At 41.5% G+C, this 16,435-nt stretch overlaps 1 protein-coding gene across 1 annotated transcript; it reads left to right on the top strand.

The window, feature by feature from the left end:
- Nucleotides 1-82: 82 nt before the first annotated feature.
- On the top strand, nt 83-12,675 carry TXN (thioredoxin). Its single transcript, XM_017651454.3, has 5 exons — nt 83-240; nt 4,512-4,616; nt 5,077-5,136; nt 11,939-12,004; nt 12,471-12,675. The coding sequence occupies exons 1-5, from the start codon at nt 217-219 to the stop codon at nt 12,531-12,533; spliced, it is 318 nt and encodes a 105-aa protein (XP_017506943.1). The 5' UTR covers nt 83-216; the 3' UTR covers nt 12,534-12,675.
- The last annotated feature ends 3,760 nt before the right edge of the window (nt 12,676-16,435 follow it).

The following is a 16,435-nucleotide window of genomic DNA, read 5'->3' on the forward strand; positions in this document are numbered from 1 at the left end:
TCCGGGAGGCGGAGCCCTGCTGCAGCGCCGGGGCGGGCGCGGGAGGCCGGAGCGGGCGCGCCCCCGCCAGACGCACGCTGCGCGTGCCCGCGCGCCCGCCCCCCCCCGTTGCTATAAAGGGAAGGCGGGCTGCGAGCTCTCCCCAGCTTAGTTCTGCGTTTTGCATCCTCTCTCTCGGCGTGTCGTACTGTCGCCTGTCAGACCCCAGCAGCCAGAATGGTGAAACAGATCGACAGCAAGGTACGCGCTCGCGGGGGAGGCCAGGGCGCGGCGCGCAGCCTTCTCAGCTGGGGAAGGCGATGGGCCCGAGGTGGCAGGCCGTCCCTCGGCATCCCGGGGCAAGAGGCGCGGCGGATCGGCCCGGCTCTGCGGGAAGCCAGGGCCTGGGCGCGGCCCGAGCACACCCTGAGGAAGGGAGGAGAGCGACGGGGTCCCCTGCAGGGCAGGGTCGGGGTGACCAGCGCTGCCCGTGCCCGGGCGTCCCCTGCCGCTGCTCTTCCCGCTCCCCCTCGCCCGGAAAATGCCTGTTGGGTGAGGTATGGAGTCCACCCTTGGCCTCCATCTGTATCTGGATACGGGCTGAGGCAAGGAGATGGAAGGCCTCTTGGAGAAAGCACGGGTTGCTGGCCGCCACTCCCTCCCGGGTGAGCGGCGCGATCCACTGGCCCCGGGTGGGGTGAGCCCCCCCTGAAGGGATCTAGGCCGGAGACCCCGGGCTGCCTCCATCGCTGCCCGACCCCAGATGCGACGCGTGCTGGATCCGCGTAAAGGGGCGCTTCCGGGCTGAAGACTCCCCTAGCGTGTGGGAGTCCCGGCCCCCGCCCGAGGGCCCAGGTGGCCGCGGGGAAGTGCGGTCCGGGCCGCGCCCTCGGGGCTCCTCCTCCTGCGGCGCTGGGCGTGTTTCCGGCAGCGCTGGCTTTGGAATGACTCAGTCCCTAAGGCTGGGCCCAAGGGCCGGAGGCCCTGCCCGACTGTGATTCACCCACGGTCGGTGGGTTCCCAGAAGCCCGGAGTGCCCCTGGGAGCAGCCGCGCCCTGCGCGCGCTGTCAGCCTTTGAGCACCCAGATTCTGTCCCTTTAGGAATGTCCACGGCAAGAAGTATTCCATATTCGAAAGTTACTGCCAGCCTGGTACCCTCCTGCTCGGGAAACCCGGAGCCTGTGGCTGGGACACTGTGGCAACCCAAGAATTGTTAAATGCAGTCAGAAAAGTGAATGGGAGAAAAGTGATGTTGCTCGGAAAGTTGAAGACCCCCTCGGGAGCGTTTACCTCGCGGTACCCCCACTCCAGGAAAGCAGGTCGGGTCCTCGCCCGCCTGTAACTGCCCGCACCTGTTAGATGCTGGGGTGGGCTTCCGACATGGAAGATTTATCAAAGAAGTCCCTTATCTTTTTGTTGCCTTTATAATTGGAAAGTGATCACTGTATATGTGATCACTGTAGAAAATTTGGGAAGAGAGAGGTCTTCTGTTTTCTTAGAAGTAACCATAAGTAGTTGAGATTATTTTATGTATACCGTTTTGTTTGGGAGTCCTTTTTTTTCCCAGTCCAAGTTAGCCTGAGCACTTCCCATGTAATTAGAAACTCCTTGCAATCATTTCAGTATCTGGACACATTTGCTGGACTTTTAGGCGGTTTTTGCTGCTTCAGTGAACATTTTTGTTCTTTGTGCAGAGTTCAGGGTATTTTCCTCAGGTTAGGGGTTCTGGGTGCCGTGGTTGGGTCAAGGGATGTGAATCTTTTAAAGCTTTTTAAATGCCACAAGAAGCATAGAAGAATGCACTCCCCATTCCGTCCCCATCAACACTGAGTTTCCCCCTTAACTGACCAAATCTTTAGTGAGAAAAATGATCGCATGCTCATTTGAGTATCTTTGATTTAGTGACTCTGAACATTCCACACCCCCACATATGTTGATTGGATCGTTGAGCCTGTTCTCCCTTGTCCTTTATTTTTTCCTATTGGTTCCTCATTTTCTTTCCTTTTTTTTTATTGTTGAAAAATGAGGTCCTTAATGAGTTTTGTTCCACATACTTTTTATTCAATACCTGCCGAGTGTCAAATATCAGCCGATGGTGGGGGAGGATGGTCTGTAGGGTCTGCTGACCTCATCAGTATAACCTAACAGGTGAGAACCCGTGAAAGAAGTGATGTAAGAGGACCTCTGAGTGGTCTATATTCTCAGAAGCCATATACTACAAACAGAAAATGGATGGGCTCCTGGAGTACACCTTTCAGGCTTTCCCTATTTTTGATGTCATAGCTATGGCACCCTCTTCCCCTCATCAGTGAGATGTCCATGAGTGGCAGAAAGTCTGTTACTCAAAAAAGCACTACAGCCTGGGGCCTGCCCAGTCGCCCTGATACTCAGTTGATCTTCAAAATAATGACCCAGAACCATTAATCAAAAGTCAAACGAATTTGAATGTTGTAAATATTGAATACACTTTAGATTTTCATCCTAATGAACTGAAATTGGTGTCATGGGCCACCCAAGACAGTTCTCTGAGGTGTTGGTAGTTTAGAGACACTGGGATCTATTTCAGAGACCAGTGGGGTAACAGACTATAAGTGTAGTTGAGGGATAAATGAATAGTTGTGTTTTTCAAGAATGGCAGCTGGCATCTGTTGAATTCCCAGGCACTTTGCTAAATGCTTTACAAATCAGTCTTATGCTTATTTATTACCTTTGGAATGGGTCTGGTTAGGAAAAGAGATTAGACTCTGTTCTTATTTGCCTACCGCACATACATTGTTTGGTTTTTAGACTATTTATGGCAGTCATGGGGACATTTATTAATCCTCATTGTTAGTTTCTGGGAGCAAAAATTGTGTTTTGCTTCTTAGTAAGATAATCTTGAATGATGTCTGTCTTAGGTAAACTTACGCATCAGGAGAGGAGAATTTATCTTGAAATCTAAACATGCCTGGCCCTGTAATTCATGTTCAGTTAAGCCAAAAGTTTCTGTTACACGCTTTCTTTCTTTTCAGAATTTTAGGTCATTTTGCTTGAATTTGACTCAGAGTTGCTTGGGGAAAACCCTTTGACAGTGAATAACATTTTATGTTGAAAATACTTTCATCAGGTATTATATTGAGGGCCAACCATGTTCACAAAACAGTGTATTCATCTGACCAGACATCGTTATTCCTGTTTTACCTGGATCTTGCAGTAGAGAATGGTTGGGCTGACCTTCCAACGGATCACATTGGGGAAGGCTTTGAATAAAATTCATCTGGAAAAAAATCGGTGATGGTTTGGAAAAATAATTTCCAACTTACTTTCTGTGGCCCACCACTGCCTCCCTACCACCAACAGTGGAGTGGGTTTGTATCTGTTAAAGGTTACAGAAGTCAAGACAATACCATTCTCAGGAGCACCATTTGTGAATTGTTTCCCCCCAAAAAAGCGTGAGTAGAGATTAGAAATTTAGAGAAGTAGCTGTACTTCAGAGGAATTCATTTAAATCTTTTTTTTTATTTTAATGGTGCTTTGTTTATTTACTTTTTTACTGGACCAGATCTGATATGATTCTTGGCATTCAAGGAAGGCGAATGTTTTTAATTAAACCAACGTAACCAGTAGTTGCCCCTCCCCCTTGAAGGAAACCTGGACTTCAGAGATCAGCATTTATGTTTTGATTGCACTTTGTTGCGCCAATTAGTGTTGGTCAGCACCAACTGACTAATTGTGGTTAAAAATGAGTTCCTTGTTAACTAGGAAGTTAGGTTCCTAGGGTTACAGTATCAAGGCATTGGTAAATTATTCAGGGAGGCTGGTGGTAAGGGATTTCCTGATCACGTCTGCTGTTGGAAATTTATCTGACATGCATTCCTTATGCAAAATAACATCTGAAAGAAAATTCCTTTCTTGAGCTAAAATTGTCTTTCATTTGGTCAACAGTGAGGGCAGAGTTCTGAGATAAAGAGCAGAAATCAATGATAAACAGTATGAGCTCAACTCTGGAAACTCCATTAAAAAGAGTACAGGGAAGTATGCTCACTGTCAAGCAGTGATTGAGCACAAGGGTTTAGAGGTTATTTTCCTTGAAAACTGTTTGAGCTTTTGGCATGTTCTACCACAGGCAATACTACTTTAATCAAAAAAGTGTTAGCTCTTTTTTTTTTTTACTTTTAAGTGACCCTTTTCATCAGTGGATAAGCATTTAGTCTACCATTTACCTAGCTTTGGTGTGGAAACATTTAGTACAAATGTGTATTTTTATTTGCCTTTTGTTTGCTTAGTTTGTGTAGAGATTAACCAATTCATTTTGTATAAAATCTTCATAGACACAAATATTGATGCACTGTATACATAATACTTCTTTCATCTTACCAAATAACACTGTAACACTGTAGGATTTTTTCAAGCATAGTTTGTTTTCATTTTTTATTAAAAAAAAAGGTACTCAGAGGAGGACCTCCAAATTCTTCTTTGTGTCACATTTTATCAGGGCTTTTAGAAAAAAAAATGAAGCTATTTAACTTATGCGTTTCTGTTTCCTTCTCAGTTTGCTTTTCAGGAAGCCTTGGACGGTGCAGGAGATAAACTTGTAGTAGTAGACTTCTCAGCCACGTGGTGTGGGCCTTGCAAAATGATCAAGCCTTTCTTCCATGTAAGTATTAAACAGCTTCTGCTGTGTAAGAGGTTTGTGGGTTTGGGTTGGTCACAAGCTAGGAAAGAAGGACAGTTAAAGAGTTGTGGGGTTTTTTTGTTTTTATTGGATCTTGGAAGCCTAAAAGTAATAGCATAACAACGTATTTAGGTTTGACACATGTAGCCATTGAAGACAACTTTTAGAAGTTCATTTGGTTGCCTTAAGTGGTTTTGCTTTTCTTCAAGTTGAAACACAGGCCCTATTTGAAATTCAGGCCTCAAATGTTGATGTGCCAAATTATTTTGTACTAGGGGGAATCTGACTCAGAATGTATGTCTTTTATGCCTAGCTGGTCCCTAAATTTTTGGATCTTTAGTCAGTCTCTACTCTTATTAAATTGCCATTTAATAAGCTTGAATATATTGACTGCCATTATCCAGTTCTAAATCTTGTGGATTTTTCGTTTTAAAATTTCTAGTCCCTCTCTGAAAAGTATTCCAATGTGGTGTTCCTTGAAGTAGATGTGGATGACTGTCAGGTACGTGCTGGAATTTTTACATTGGCCTTTTTCTCTGAATTGTGAGTGCTTATTTTCATTAAATACTAGAACTACAGCCCTAGCTAAAAAGTTCTATTTTGGAAGAACAGGTAAATGGGCCAGTTATGAGCTTAATCCTTGATGTCATAGGCTATGTATACTGTATCCTAAAATAAGCATAAAAACAAACGGTTGAGGCTTCTGTAGCCTGTCTTTCTAAAATCCTATGTACTCTATGTAACATTCGGAGATGTTCCGTAAACAGAAACTGAATTTGAGTATGAAAACTAAATCCGTAGATACGGTATCACCAAATTGGGAGACTGCCTTTAAGGTTCTTTGTGAACTAATGACATGAGAAAGTATATTCACAAGCTTATTCTAGTCTTGGTTGATTTCAGTCAACTAGAAAAAAAATGCAAATGATTTGAAAAACAAACACCAGGGTTCTTGATAGAGAGCTGGGAGTATACTTTGGGGGAAAATTCCAGGGTTGGTTTAGTGTAACCCATGCTTGCTTAGCACTTCATGTGTCAGGCACTGTACTGTGTACTTTGCAAATCTTGATTCACCTAATCCTTGGTGCTGTCACCACCCCATTTCACAGATTATGGATAGCCTATCTAAATTTCCTAGAATTACAGTTAGTAAGTGGCAGGGCCTGGATTTAAGAGGGCTGGTCTGGCTTCCTAGCTTTTGTTCTTAACCACCACACTTCAAGAGAGGCTCGTCTTGTGGTAGGCGCACATCGCCTCTTACAACAGCCCCCTGAACAGGGGGAGCCTGTTCAAGGTGTCTCACCTAGAGGGGCTTTACAGGTATGTGGACATTTTTTTCCAAAGGTTGGGCAGAAAGGGCTTAAGGTATGAAGTGTCCACAAAGGTGCTAGGCCTGGGTTCCAGTGCCGGCTCAGGGCCACCTGCTTTAAGCTACTCCCTCTCCTTCCTTGAGCCTGTGCTCTTCGCTGTCTCTGACCCAGTCTTAATACCATCAGCTTCTCCACGGCTTTTCCATTGAGCAAACATGGCGTGCTTAGTAAAGGTACTGAAGAGTCAGTGAAAACAAATAGTATGTGGCAGCGCATCGCACTCTCCACCCTTTCCCTTCCTAACAAACTCCTGCGCACGAGCTCCACATCTTGTCTAGGAAACCCTGTCTGTTTACCCCTTCTGCTCCCACACTAGGTAGTTCCTCTGCCTCCGTGCCCCCGTGATGTCCTCCGCCCGTCTTCTCTTGCTCTTAGGGTAGTGGAATGGGGAGGGTTCTTACTTAGGCCACAGGGACCAAGGGTTCTTTTTTTTCCAGTTTTTCTTGATGGTCACCTTAGCCAGGTGAAAATGGCACTTGGAAGGGACTAGAAAAACTCTGGACTGATACTGCCCCTATCAGATAACAAGCAAGTAAGTGTTTATTTGGAAGTAAGAATGTGCTCGTTGCTCTGCCGAGCCCTCTGAGCCCTCTGCATGCATTTGTCCTTTAATCCCACAGGGACTATGGGAACAGGTTGTGCTAGCGCCCCGTGAGCAGGTAAGGGGACTGCGGCACAGGACGAGGTGGTGGTTCCAGGCAGAGCCTGCGGGTGTGACTCCTGTACAGGCTAGACCAGTGACAGGCGCTCCTGCTGCCGCAGTCCAAGCTTGGGGAAGTAGATGTGCAGAGCAGTCCAGGACCTGGGTATCTCAGAACTTCTAAGTGCCTCGTGGGCCTACTCATCACCCGCTCCCCTGCCACCCCTGCACGTTTCTAGACTTTGAAGTGACCTTCTCACAAGTTAGGGACTTTTCACTCTGCCTCTGTACAGTGTTTTTTTTTTTTCTTCTAATACCTTTAATGACTATTCTACCACCTAAATAGCCTTACTGATCTGTTGCAGACTTCAAAGCACTCTGGAATTAGTCCAGTTTTTGTCACCACATACACACAGCAACAGCCTCTCTCAGCTCCTGCTCACCTGACTGTTCAGCAGAATTAACAAGGCAGGTACTTCAGATGAAAAGCAGTTCATTAAACAGCAAGTTATGATTCCTAAATTCCACAGGGAAAAAAGCATGAGCAGATCACCTGGTTGCTTTAGAACTGTTACTGAAATGAAGTAAGGTTTCACCTAGGAAGTACAGATAAAGGATAAAAGTTAATCAGTTTCTGAATATTAGATCATATTAGATACAATGTTTAATGACTGAATTAATTTTTAAGTGGCTAATCCCTGCCCCTGAACTTCAGACCCAGAATACTTTATTTTATGTTTATATTATCTTAGAGGCAAGAAGCATACAGTTTTAATAGAAGAATCTTTAAGTACTTAGGCAGGAAGAAATTATCTTTTAGGTATAATAGATTCAAATGCACAAATCACAAGGCACAGACATACAATGTGGTATATTTTTCTGTGAACACAAAATTATTTTGAGTCCTAGCCATTTTGAACATGACAGGCTGATCTTATTTAACAACAGACTCTACTCCCAACCCTCTATAGGGTATGATAACATATTTTGTAAATAAAAACAATAAATAGTAATTTAGACCTGATAATTCTGCAGCCTTTTAGAATGCCATGTGTATCCATTTTGATTAGAACATCCAGGAATGAGTTCCTAATGGAAGTGACAAAAGCAGTTTTAAAGTTACTTTGGCTATATGGAGTTCTAGAAACCAATGAAACTAATGAGAAAATGTGTCTTGTTACACTTACTAATAAAAACAAAAATCTGAGATGGGGCAAAACTAAAGGTATAGTGAACAGACTAAGGGTTGGAGTGGGGAGGGTATGACTCTGGAGGAGCTGCTGAGGACATTGTAGGGGTGTCAGGAGAGCCCCAGGTCCTGATTGGTGGTGCTGACCCAAATAAGTGTTTGTCGAAACTCAAAGACTTGTACATCCCCTCCCAAAAAAAGTGAATTTCACTCTATGTGAGGTTAAAATTCTAGATTATTTACCCAAAAACCAAGTAGTGGGGTGTCACTAGAGAGTGGGCTAGTTTTTCTTTAATGTGAGGGAAGTGATAAAGTGATAATCTTGATCCTTGATTCTAGGATCAAGAATGTTTCTAAGACCTCAAAAGTAACTACTTAAAAATTGTATACCTTTCTAATCACTATAGGAAAAGGCAACTTAATCCCTAGAACAAGAAGAAGAAAACAAAAGCAAAATAAACCATTAACTTCCACAGTAGAGATCACATGTTAGTTATGGAACTACTAAATTTTACTGAGATCCAAAAAAGATTTTAATAGATGGTATACTGTGTTCCTGGGTATTGATGCAACATTATTAAAATGTCAGTACTTCCAAGTTTGTCTAACTTGAACTCAACCTCAGTCAGTCTGACACTTTTGGGAAATTGATCATGACATTCTGAAAAACAGACATGAAAATCCTGGAAAATATTTTTAAAATAGGGAGAGAAACTGTTGGGGGTAGGGAAGGACAGGCCTCATAAAGTATATTAGCAGCACAAATTAAAACAGTGTGGTTTTGTAACCAGAGCAGATGTGTAGATTTATGGAATGAATAAAAAGTCCAAAAGAAATAGAATCAAGTCTATTTAACCATTTTTAATTATTAACCATTTGGACTTAAGATGCAGCTTCTCTACCTTATTTTTTATTCCCAAGTAAATCTAAAGGACAAAAAGCCTAGAATATACTGAACATACAACAATGGTGGACACTGTCAAGCACATTAACCACCCTCTGTTATAAACTTAACTTGATTTACTGTTTTTCTCTTTTGCCATTGAGCAAATGGTCTTAGAAAAGTTCAGTTACAGAACTGAAAGTCTCTTTGATACTTACCTAGTAAAGCCCATGCTTTTAATGATGGGATAGGGATGGATTTAATTACAGAAAAGTCTTAATCTTGAAAGGCAAAGAATCATGATAAATTCTGATATATTGACACAAATTCAGATAGGGAGATAGTTTAATATTAAAGCGCTTAAGATGAGCATGTTCTTTCTCAGCAATTCTACTTTAGGAGTGGGGTTCATGTTTGTATATGAAGATTAAAGCATTTATATTAGGCAAAAATTAAAGCCTTTTAACTACTGACCCAGGGAATTAATTAAAATGATACATCCACATAGTGTTAACGGCTGTCAGACCATAAAAAGTGATTGTGTACGTTTTCATGGGGAAAAGTCCACTGTCTCGTGCTGTACCTAGTATGTATGCGTGTCGCCATGCATGATAACATATGTTTAGGTGCATTATTGTTTCTAGTAGCCAGTAGAGAATAGAATGGCCTTCTAATTTTTCTGCATTAAACATGGATTATACTTAGATGAATTAAAAGTGAAAATGATCTTCCTAAACCCAGCAATTCCACTTTAAGGTTTTTGCCCTAGGATGTAGCTGGGAATTTATTCATAAGGATGTATGTGAGTTAGAAATAACCTAATCTCAGTGTGGGGGTTAAATTAGGATATGGAATCCTATATACCCTTAAAAAAATTACTTTCACACCCATTGAAAGAGAAAATTCTTAGATTCTTATTAAGCATTAACTCAAAGCACTGACACTGCTTCTCTGAGCATTGATTTTTTTTCCAGTTTTATTTTAAGTAGTTGTGCCAAAGCAGCATGCTGATCTCTGGCTGGGTGAGGTATAAGGCATCCAGAATCTCAGAATATCAGTTTCACTCTATCACTTCCATTGATTGGGATCCTATCATTTCTGCTGATAAAACTTTAGGAGTAGCTTTTTCATCTGGAAGTTGTAATCAGTGTTCCAGTCCTGTTGCTTGATGCCTTTGTGTATGATGTTACTCAGTTGTGGCCTCTGTACATTTCTGTGATGAGAAGAAGTTGGGGGACAGGGTCGCTTATCCTTTCCAGACCACTGTCCTCCCACCATGGATAGAAAAACAAAAAAAACCCAGCACCCTCCTCCTTTGAGGCTTCCGCCAACTGCTAGCACAAGTGCTGGTGTCCAGTCAGTGACTCACATGTGCCATGGAGAGAGAAAGGACTGCAGTAAACAGCTGTTCTCTGCAGTGCTGTGAGGGATAAGCCCAGCATTCCCACATGCTAAAGTTCAAGGGATTTCTGCTAGTGGGCAACGAGTTCAATGGTTTTTTTTTTTTTGAAAGCACTTGGATGAGCCATGTAACCTATCTGGACTGGAATCAGCCCCATAGACCATCAGTTTTCAACCTTTTAGCTTAACCAGTCCCTCTACCCTTCAGACTGTCATCTTACAATCTCTCAGTTACCCATCCACAATTTGTCCAGAACCTTGACATGTCCTTGACATAGTCTTGTCAACTCTGTACCCCATTTTCAATCCTAGATAGTCATACAAGAGAATTACCTGGATTGTAAATTGGTGCGGTTCAGATTTTATGATCTTCATTTTAGTGGTCTCACCACATGTTCTTGATAAGTCCTCTAGAACTCTTGCTTTCAGTGAGTATCCAATATACATTAGCCATTTTTATTCTAGTCAGTACTGTCCTTGTCCTCTTATCCAGCATGTAAAGAAAAGTAAAGGTTAGCTGGAAAGAACTCTGGAACAGTACTGCCCACCACCCTTGTCAGGCTAGCAACAATCCACATGTAAATTCATGAAGAGGTAAAACCATTCTTCTCTGAAGTTAGGCCAACATGCTGCCATTTACCAGTGGCTCATCATAGTGACCTCTGCACTTTCTCCTCCTGTGCTCACCACTCCCGAATCCCAGCTAGAAGTTGCCATCATGTTTGTACCTGACCTTTCCTGTGAAAGTTCTCTCATTCCTGTAATGTGGTCCTGCCTCCTTGATTGTGGTCCTTCGTGGCTTTTGCTGCTTAGTTCTGCATTTCTTTCCTGACCGTCTTTTGAGTGTCAGGTTGACATTTCCAGTCCCTAATAGCCCTCTTCACCTGAAACTCTTGGGGTGTCTCCCTTCAGACCTTGTGTGAACAAGATATTGCATGGGGCATTGTAAGTTCTCACTAAATGTTCCTGTAACAAAACTGAGGAATGCTTGATACTTCATTAACCTTTGCACTGGGGAAAAAAAAAATCTTTAGATGTGGTAACTGTCACATCTAGAAAAGAAAATAGGCACCAATGAGCCAGATCTGCAGTGTTAGGAGTTTGTCTGTTTTTCTCTAAGCTTGGTGGCTCTCAAAAGTTAGAGCATTAACATCACCTGGGACCCTGCTTTATACTGATTTAGGGGGTAAGAGGGAAACTGGTAGTACTCCTTGGGATTCTGATATGCAGCCAGGTTTGCAAACATACAAGTGAATTTTTAATGAAAACAAGGAGGCATTAAAACCCAGCAGGGAGCTGTCTGTTTACATTGCTCTTTGTTCTTGAACAGGTCTTCTGCAAATTGTTACTGCTCACACTGGACTTTAGCCTTTATGACTACCATTTATGTACCCCACTCCTATAATAAAACTGGAAAAACTGGGCAAAGAAGAGAAATGCTCATTCTGAGGAACAGTTAAGATTGTAATCCTTAGTGCAGTCACAGCAGTATTTGTTACTGCCTTTTTAATGATACTAAATAACCAAGAATGTAATTGAATCAAACAATTTATTGAATCACTGTTGCGTTTCTGTAACTAGGTAGCATACTGCTTGTTGGTGACCCTTAAAGAGGAGGGTACATATACTCTCAATTAAAATTCTTAATTAATAACCAGTTTGAGTTTTGTGCTGCCAGTACATTCATTGTATCAATTTTTATATACTTTTTAAAAAAATGTCTTAACGCTGAGTTGCGGGATATGTAACAGGACAGACTCCGGTTTTGGATTACTTCTGTCAGAGCTCACAGTCTGGTTTTCTTCTCTCCCCATCCTGCAGGATGTTGCTTCAGAGTGTGAAGTCAAATGCATGCCAACCTTCCAATTTTTTAAAAAGGGACAAAAGGTGGGTACATCTGACCTTGAAGAAAACCACCAGAGCACTAGGGAAACATGGTATAAAGGAAGGAACTAAAGTGACTTATCCTTCAATCAGGAAGCATGTCCCCATGTTCTACTTTTAAGAATATGTAAATATATCATGAAGTAATGTGACATCTAATTGAAAACTGATTTTCCTTAGAACTAGTCACTAAATCCCTGTGGTTGGTATTTCAGATTTATATCATCAAGTGCATTTATCTTTGTTAAGAGGTACTTGAATGAAATACTGTATTTGAGTTTTTTTACTTTTCTTGAGGTTCTTTTTCTTTTGTTTTTAATATCATGCCTCGATAACACTCAGTTCTTTTATTTTTGAATAAGATATACTTCTTCTCCCCCTCCCCATTCTTCCCTTATTCTGAGATATTTTATGCACAAAATAGGACTATAATGCTGCATCTAATATCCATTCACTGTTCTCTTAACAGGTCGGTGAATTTTCTGGAGCTAATAAGGAAAAACTTGAAGCTACCATTAATGAATTAATCTAATCATATTTTCTGAAAACTAGCCACCGGCTGTTTAAAACTTGTAATTTTTTTTTATTTACGGGAAGATCAAGTATGGAGACTATATCCCCACTGCCATCTGATTATAAGTGACAATAAAATATTAAGTCTACCCTTTTTAAAACTGTCTGGCGTCTTTGAATAGCTCTTTCAGAATAATTGAGAAGTGGCCAGATAATTTCCTAATTATCAAGAATATACAAAAATAAGTTTTCAGTAACCTGTTGGCCACTGACTTAAAATTTCTATTACTATTACCTTTAGTGCATTTCTAGAAAATGCTTGTTGGGGGCAATGTAGGTAATAGAATAATATGTTCAGATTGTTATTTTTTTGATCCTTATTAACAGAGAAAATAGTATTCTCTGTTCTGGCAGGCAGATCCCCTATGCCTGAATGATCATCATGACCAAAATTGATGTCCACAAGTAAAGGACTGACTTATATCTAGTTTAAGATTCCAATCCCAGAAGTTACAGTGAACTGTTAATTTTGTTATTGGTAACTGAGTCCTGTTACGTTAATTAGGACTTCTTCATGTTTGGTTCACAGAGAAGTTCCCTCAAACATTACCATGGGAATTTTGGTTTTCTCAAAGTAAGAAACTGGTTTAATAGGCCAGATGAAGTTCCAACCTAAGTATAAAGGGTGTGAAAGTTACTGTTTCATTCAAAGAACACTGTGCTCTAGACATAGCAAAGAGCCGAGGAATGCTTGAAGAAACAGTTCTAAGATTTGTGTAGTAACTGAAAAATCCAAACATAAACATGGTGGACGGCATATGATTAATCTTGGTAGCAACCCTACCTGATCAGTACTCTAGTCCCCATTTCCCAGTGGGAAAACGGGCAAAGAGAGGTTAAATTTCCCCAGTGTCACACTGTTCAATGGAGGTTCTGAGATTCAAAATGAGAGTGTAGAGCCCAAGTACCTGTTCTCCACCACTGCCATGCCCGAATAACTAGTGAAATTATGGGCCCACACCTAGGTTTCTTTCATCTAAAATTGGGGTAAATTTAGATGACCCCTCAAAATATTGTCCTGTGTCAGGTAGGACTATAGCTGTGAAGAAGATACTCTTCTCAAAGAGCTTATATTCTAGAAAGGAAGGCAAACTAGTGAATAAAACTGGGCTTCAGAGGATATACCAAACAAATGGGCACAAGAATTGCGAATAACGGGAGGTATTACTTGGATGGAGTGGGAATAGGGTTCTATGATGTGACTAAGCCAAGACATGATAAGTGAAAAGGACTCCAGTGTGCAAAGAGCCAGAGAATTGTATTTTCCAGCACAGAGAATGGGGCACAAAGGCTCCAAGTCAAGAAACAACTTGGTACACTATGCAGCTTTATTTCATGCTTCTGACGGTTCTGTAGAGTGGCAAGGCCTCATCACCTGAGGCCTGCCTTGGAGGGGCAAAGAGAATCCATTGCAGGGTAGGGGCTTATGCCAGAGGTCCACTCTGATAGTAAGAGTTAATTTTGGCAGAAACATGGAAAATGAGTTGGAGAAGGAGACAAGGAACTGGCCCTTCGGGTTTTTGCATTTACTTAGGTCAGGGATAATGATGGCTGTTACTGGAAGGTGGTGGGGAGGTGGCAGGGATGGAATAAAGTCTGCGGACTCTTAAGAATCCAGGGACTTGGGGAGTAGGTTTGTAGAGTAAAGCCCAGGTTTTTGACCTGAGCAGCTGAGTGGTTGGGGTGCTATGGAATGAGCAAGATTAGGACTGGAGGAAACAGGTCAGGATCCCTCTGTGCATGTTAAGATAGATGCTTTGCTTATCTGAAGAAAACAAAACCCCTGATTTGAAAAGATAAATGCACTCCTATGTTTATGGCCACATTATTTACTATAGCCAAGATAGGAAGCAACCAGTGTCCATCAGATTATCCAGCCGTAAAAAAGAAATTCCTGCCACTTGCAACAACATAGGTGGACCATTGGGTATCATGCTAAGTGAAGTAAACCGGACAGAGACAGATATCGTAAGAATTCACTTACTTGTGGAATCTAAAAACAAAGCAAAACAAAATGAACAAAACAGCAGTAGACTTGGACACTGAGAAGTGACTAGTGGTTTCCATGGGAGAGCAGTTGGGAAGAGGGGCGGGTAAAGGGGCACAAAAATCCCAATCATAACATAAGCTGTTCACAGGGATGGAAGTGCAGCATGGAGAATACTGCCTGTGGTTCTGTAACATCTACGTTGACAGTAACTGCACTAGTCGTGGTGAGCACAGTGTGTAACTGTTAAACCATTGTGTTGTATACTTGAAACCAGTCTAATATTATGTATCAACTATACTTCAATTAAAATTTAAAAAGGTCCTTTGCTGGTGTACATTCAAATGAAGATGTCCTGCAGGCTCTTGGGTAACTGGTCTAGAACTCAAAGGATAGGTCTGGACTGGGATAGGAATTGAGAAGACATTGTCATGTAGACGGCTCTTGGAATGTATGAGCTCACCCAGGAAGATAATCCAGAGTGAAGAGAGCTCCAGACAGCCTGAGCAACTCCCACTATTCAGAGACCAAGCAGAGTAGGAAATACCAAACAAGACTTAGGAAGAAAACCATAAAGGTTTCATCCCAAAAGCAAAGAGGAAAGCATTTCAAAAAGGAAAGTGTGTCAACTATCAAATGTTGTTGAAAGGCTAAGAAAATTGGCAGGAAAACAAAGTGAACATGGTGATTATGACAAAAAAAATTATTATGGAAAGATGGGGATGGAAGCCAGATTGATGAGAAGTGAAGAGTGACCTGGAAATCACTTCAGTGTGAAAAAAAACATGTCCAAAGATGACTGTTGCAGCACTGTTATACTGCCAGTTTAATTCAACATGAGAAATCCTTTCTAGGGATTATAGAATAAGGAGCTATTAATATTGAAATAGAAAAGTTACTGAGTGAAAAAAAGGCAAGTTGCAGAATGATATTAACAATACAGAACAGTATGAGTCTATTTATATAAAGCATAAGACATGTTAGATTATTGCTATAGATAAATCTACATGTAAATTTTGCATTTTTATGAATTATCTCTCACAAACACAAGCTACCAGAAAGAAAAAAATTACAACAATTCCATTTGTAATTGCATCAGAAAGAATAAAATACCTATGAATAAATTTGACCAAAGAGGTGGATGACTTGTACACTGAAAACTAGAAGGCATTGGTGAAAGAAACTGAAGACACAAGTAAATAGAAAAATAGTGTACACTCGTAGATGGGAAGAATATTGTTAAAATGCCCATATAACCCAATGCAGTCTACAGATTCAATATAATCCCTATCAAAATTCCAATGGCATTATTCACAAATGGAGAAGAAACAATCCTAAGATTTGTATGGAACTACAAAGGACTCTGAATTGATAGCCAAAGCAATCTTGAGGAAGACCAAAACTGGAAGTATCACATTCCCTGATTTCAAACTATCTCATGAAAGGTACAGTAATCAAAATTCTATGGTATTAGCATAAAAACAGACACATAGATCAATGAAACACAATACAGAGGTCACAAATTATCCCATGCATAAAGATGCATGAAGATTTTGTGGGTTTGGGGATAGGAAAGCTGGATTTTCATGTGATAGTTTCTAAGACAGAGATAGGAGGAGAAAGTATGAAACAGTAATCTTCAAAATGGAGAAGTAGAGTATGGTTTCTGGGTAAGGCTGAGCACCCCGAGAAGGTTGTTAGGACTCTAAAGCCCTGTTCTGTGCTTCCAGCCATACTTAGCTGCTTGAGTGCGGACAAAGAAGGTTGGAGTGCAAGCAGCATTGGGTCCTAGTAGGTGAATCCAATAGAGGGAGGATGCAAAGGACTTGACAGCATTTTCAAAGGACTGATTATATTGATGCAATATCAAAAAA

Source organism: Manis javanica, chromosome 2 (assembly GCF_040802235.1).
Source record: "Manis javanica isolate MJ-LG chromosome 2, MJ_LKY, whole genome shotgun sequence".
NCBI lineage: Eukaryota > Metazoa > Chordata > Mammalia > Pholidota > Manidae > Manis > Manis javanica.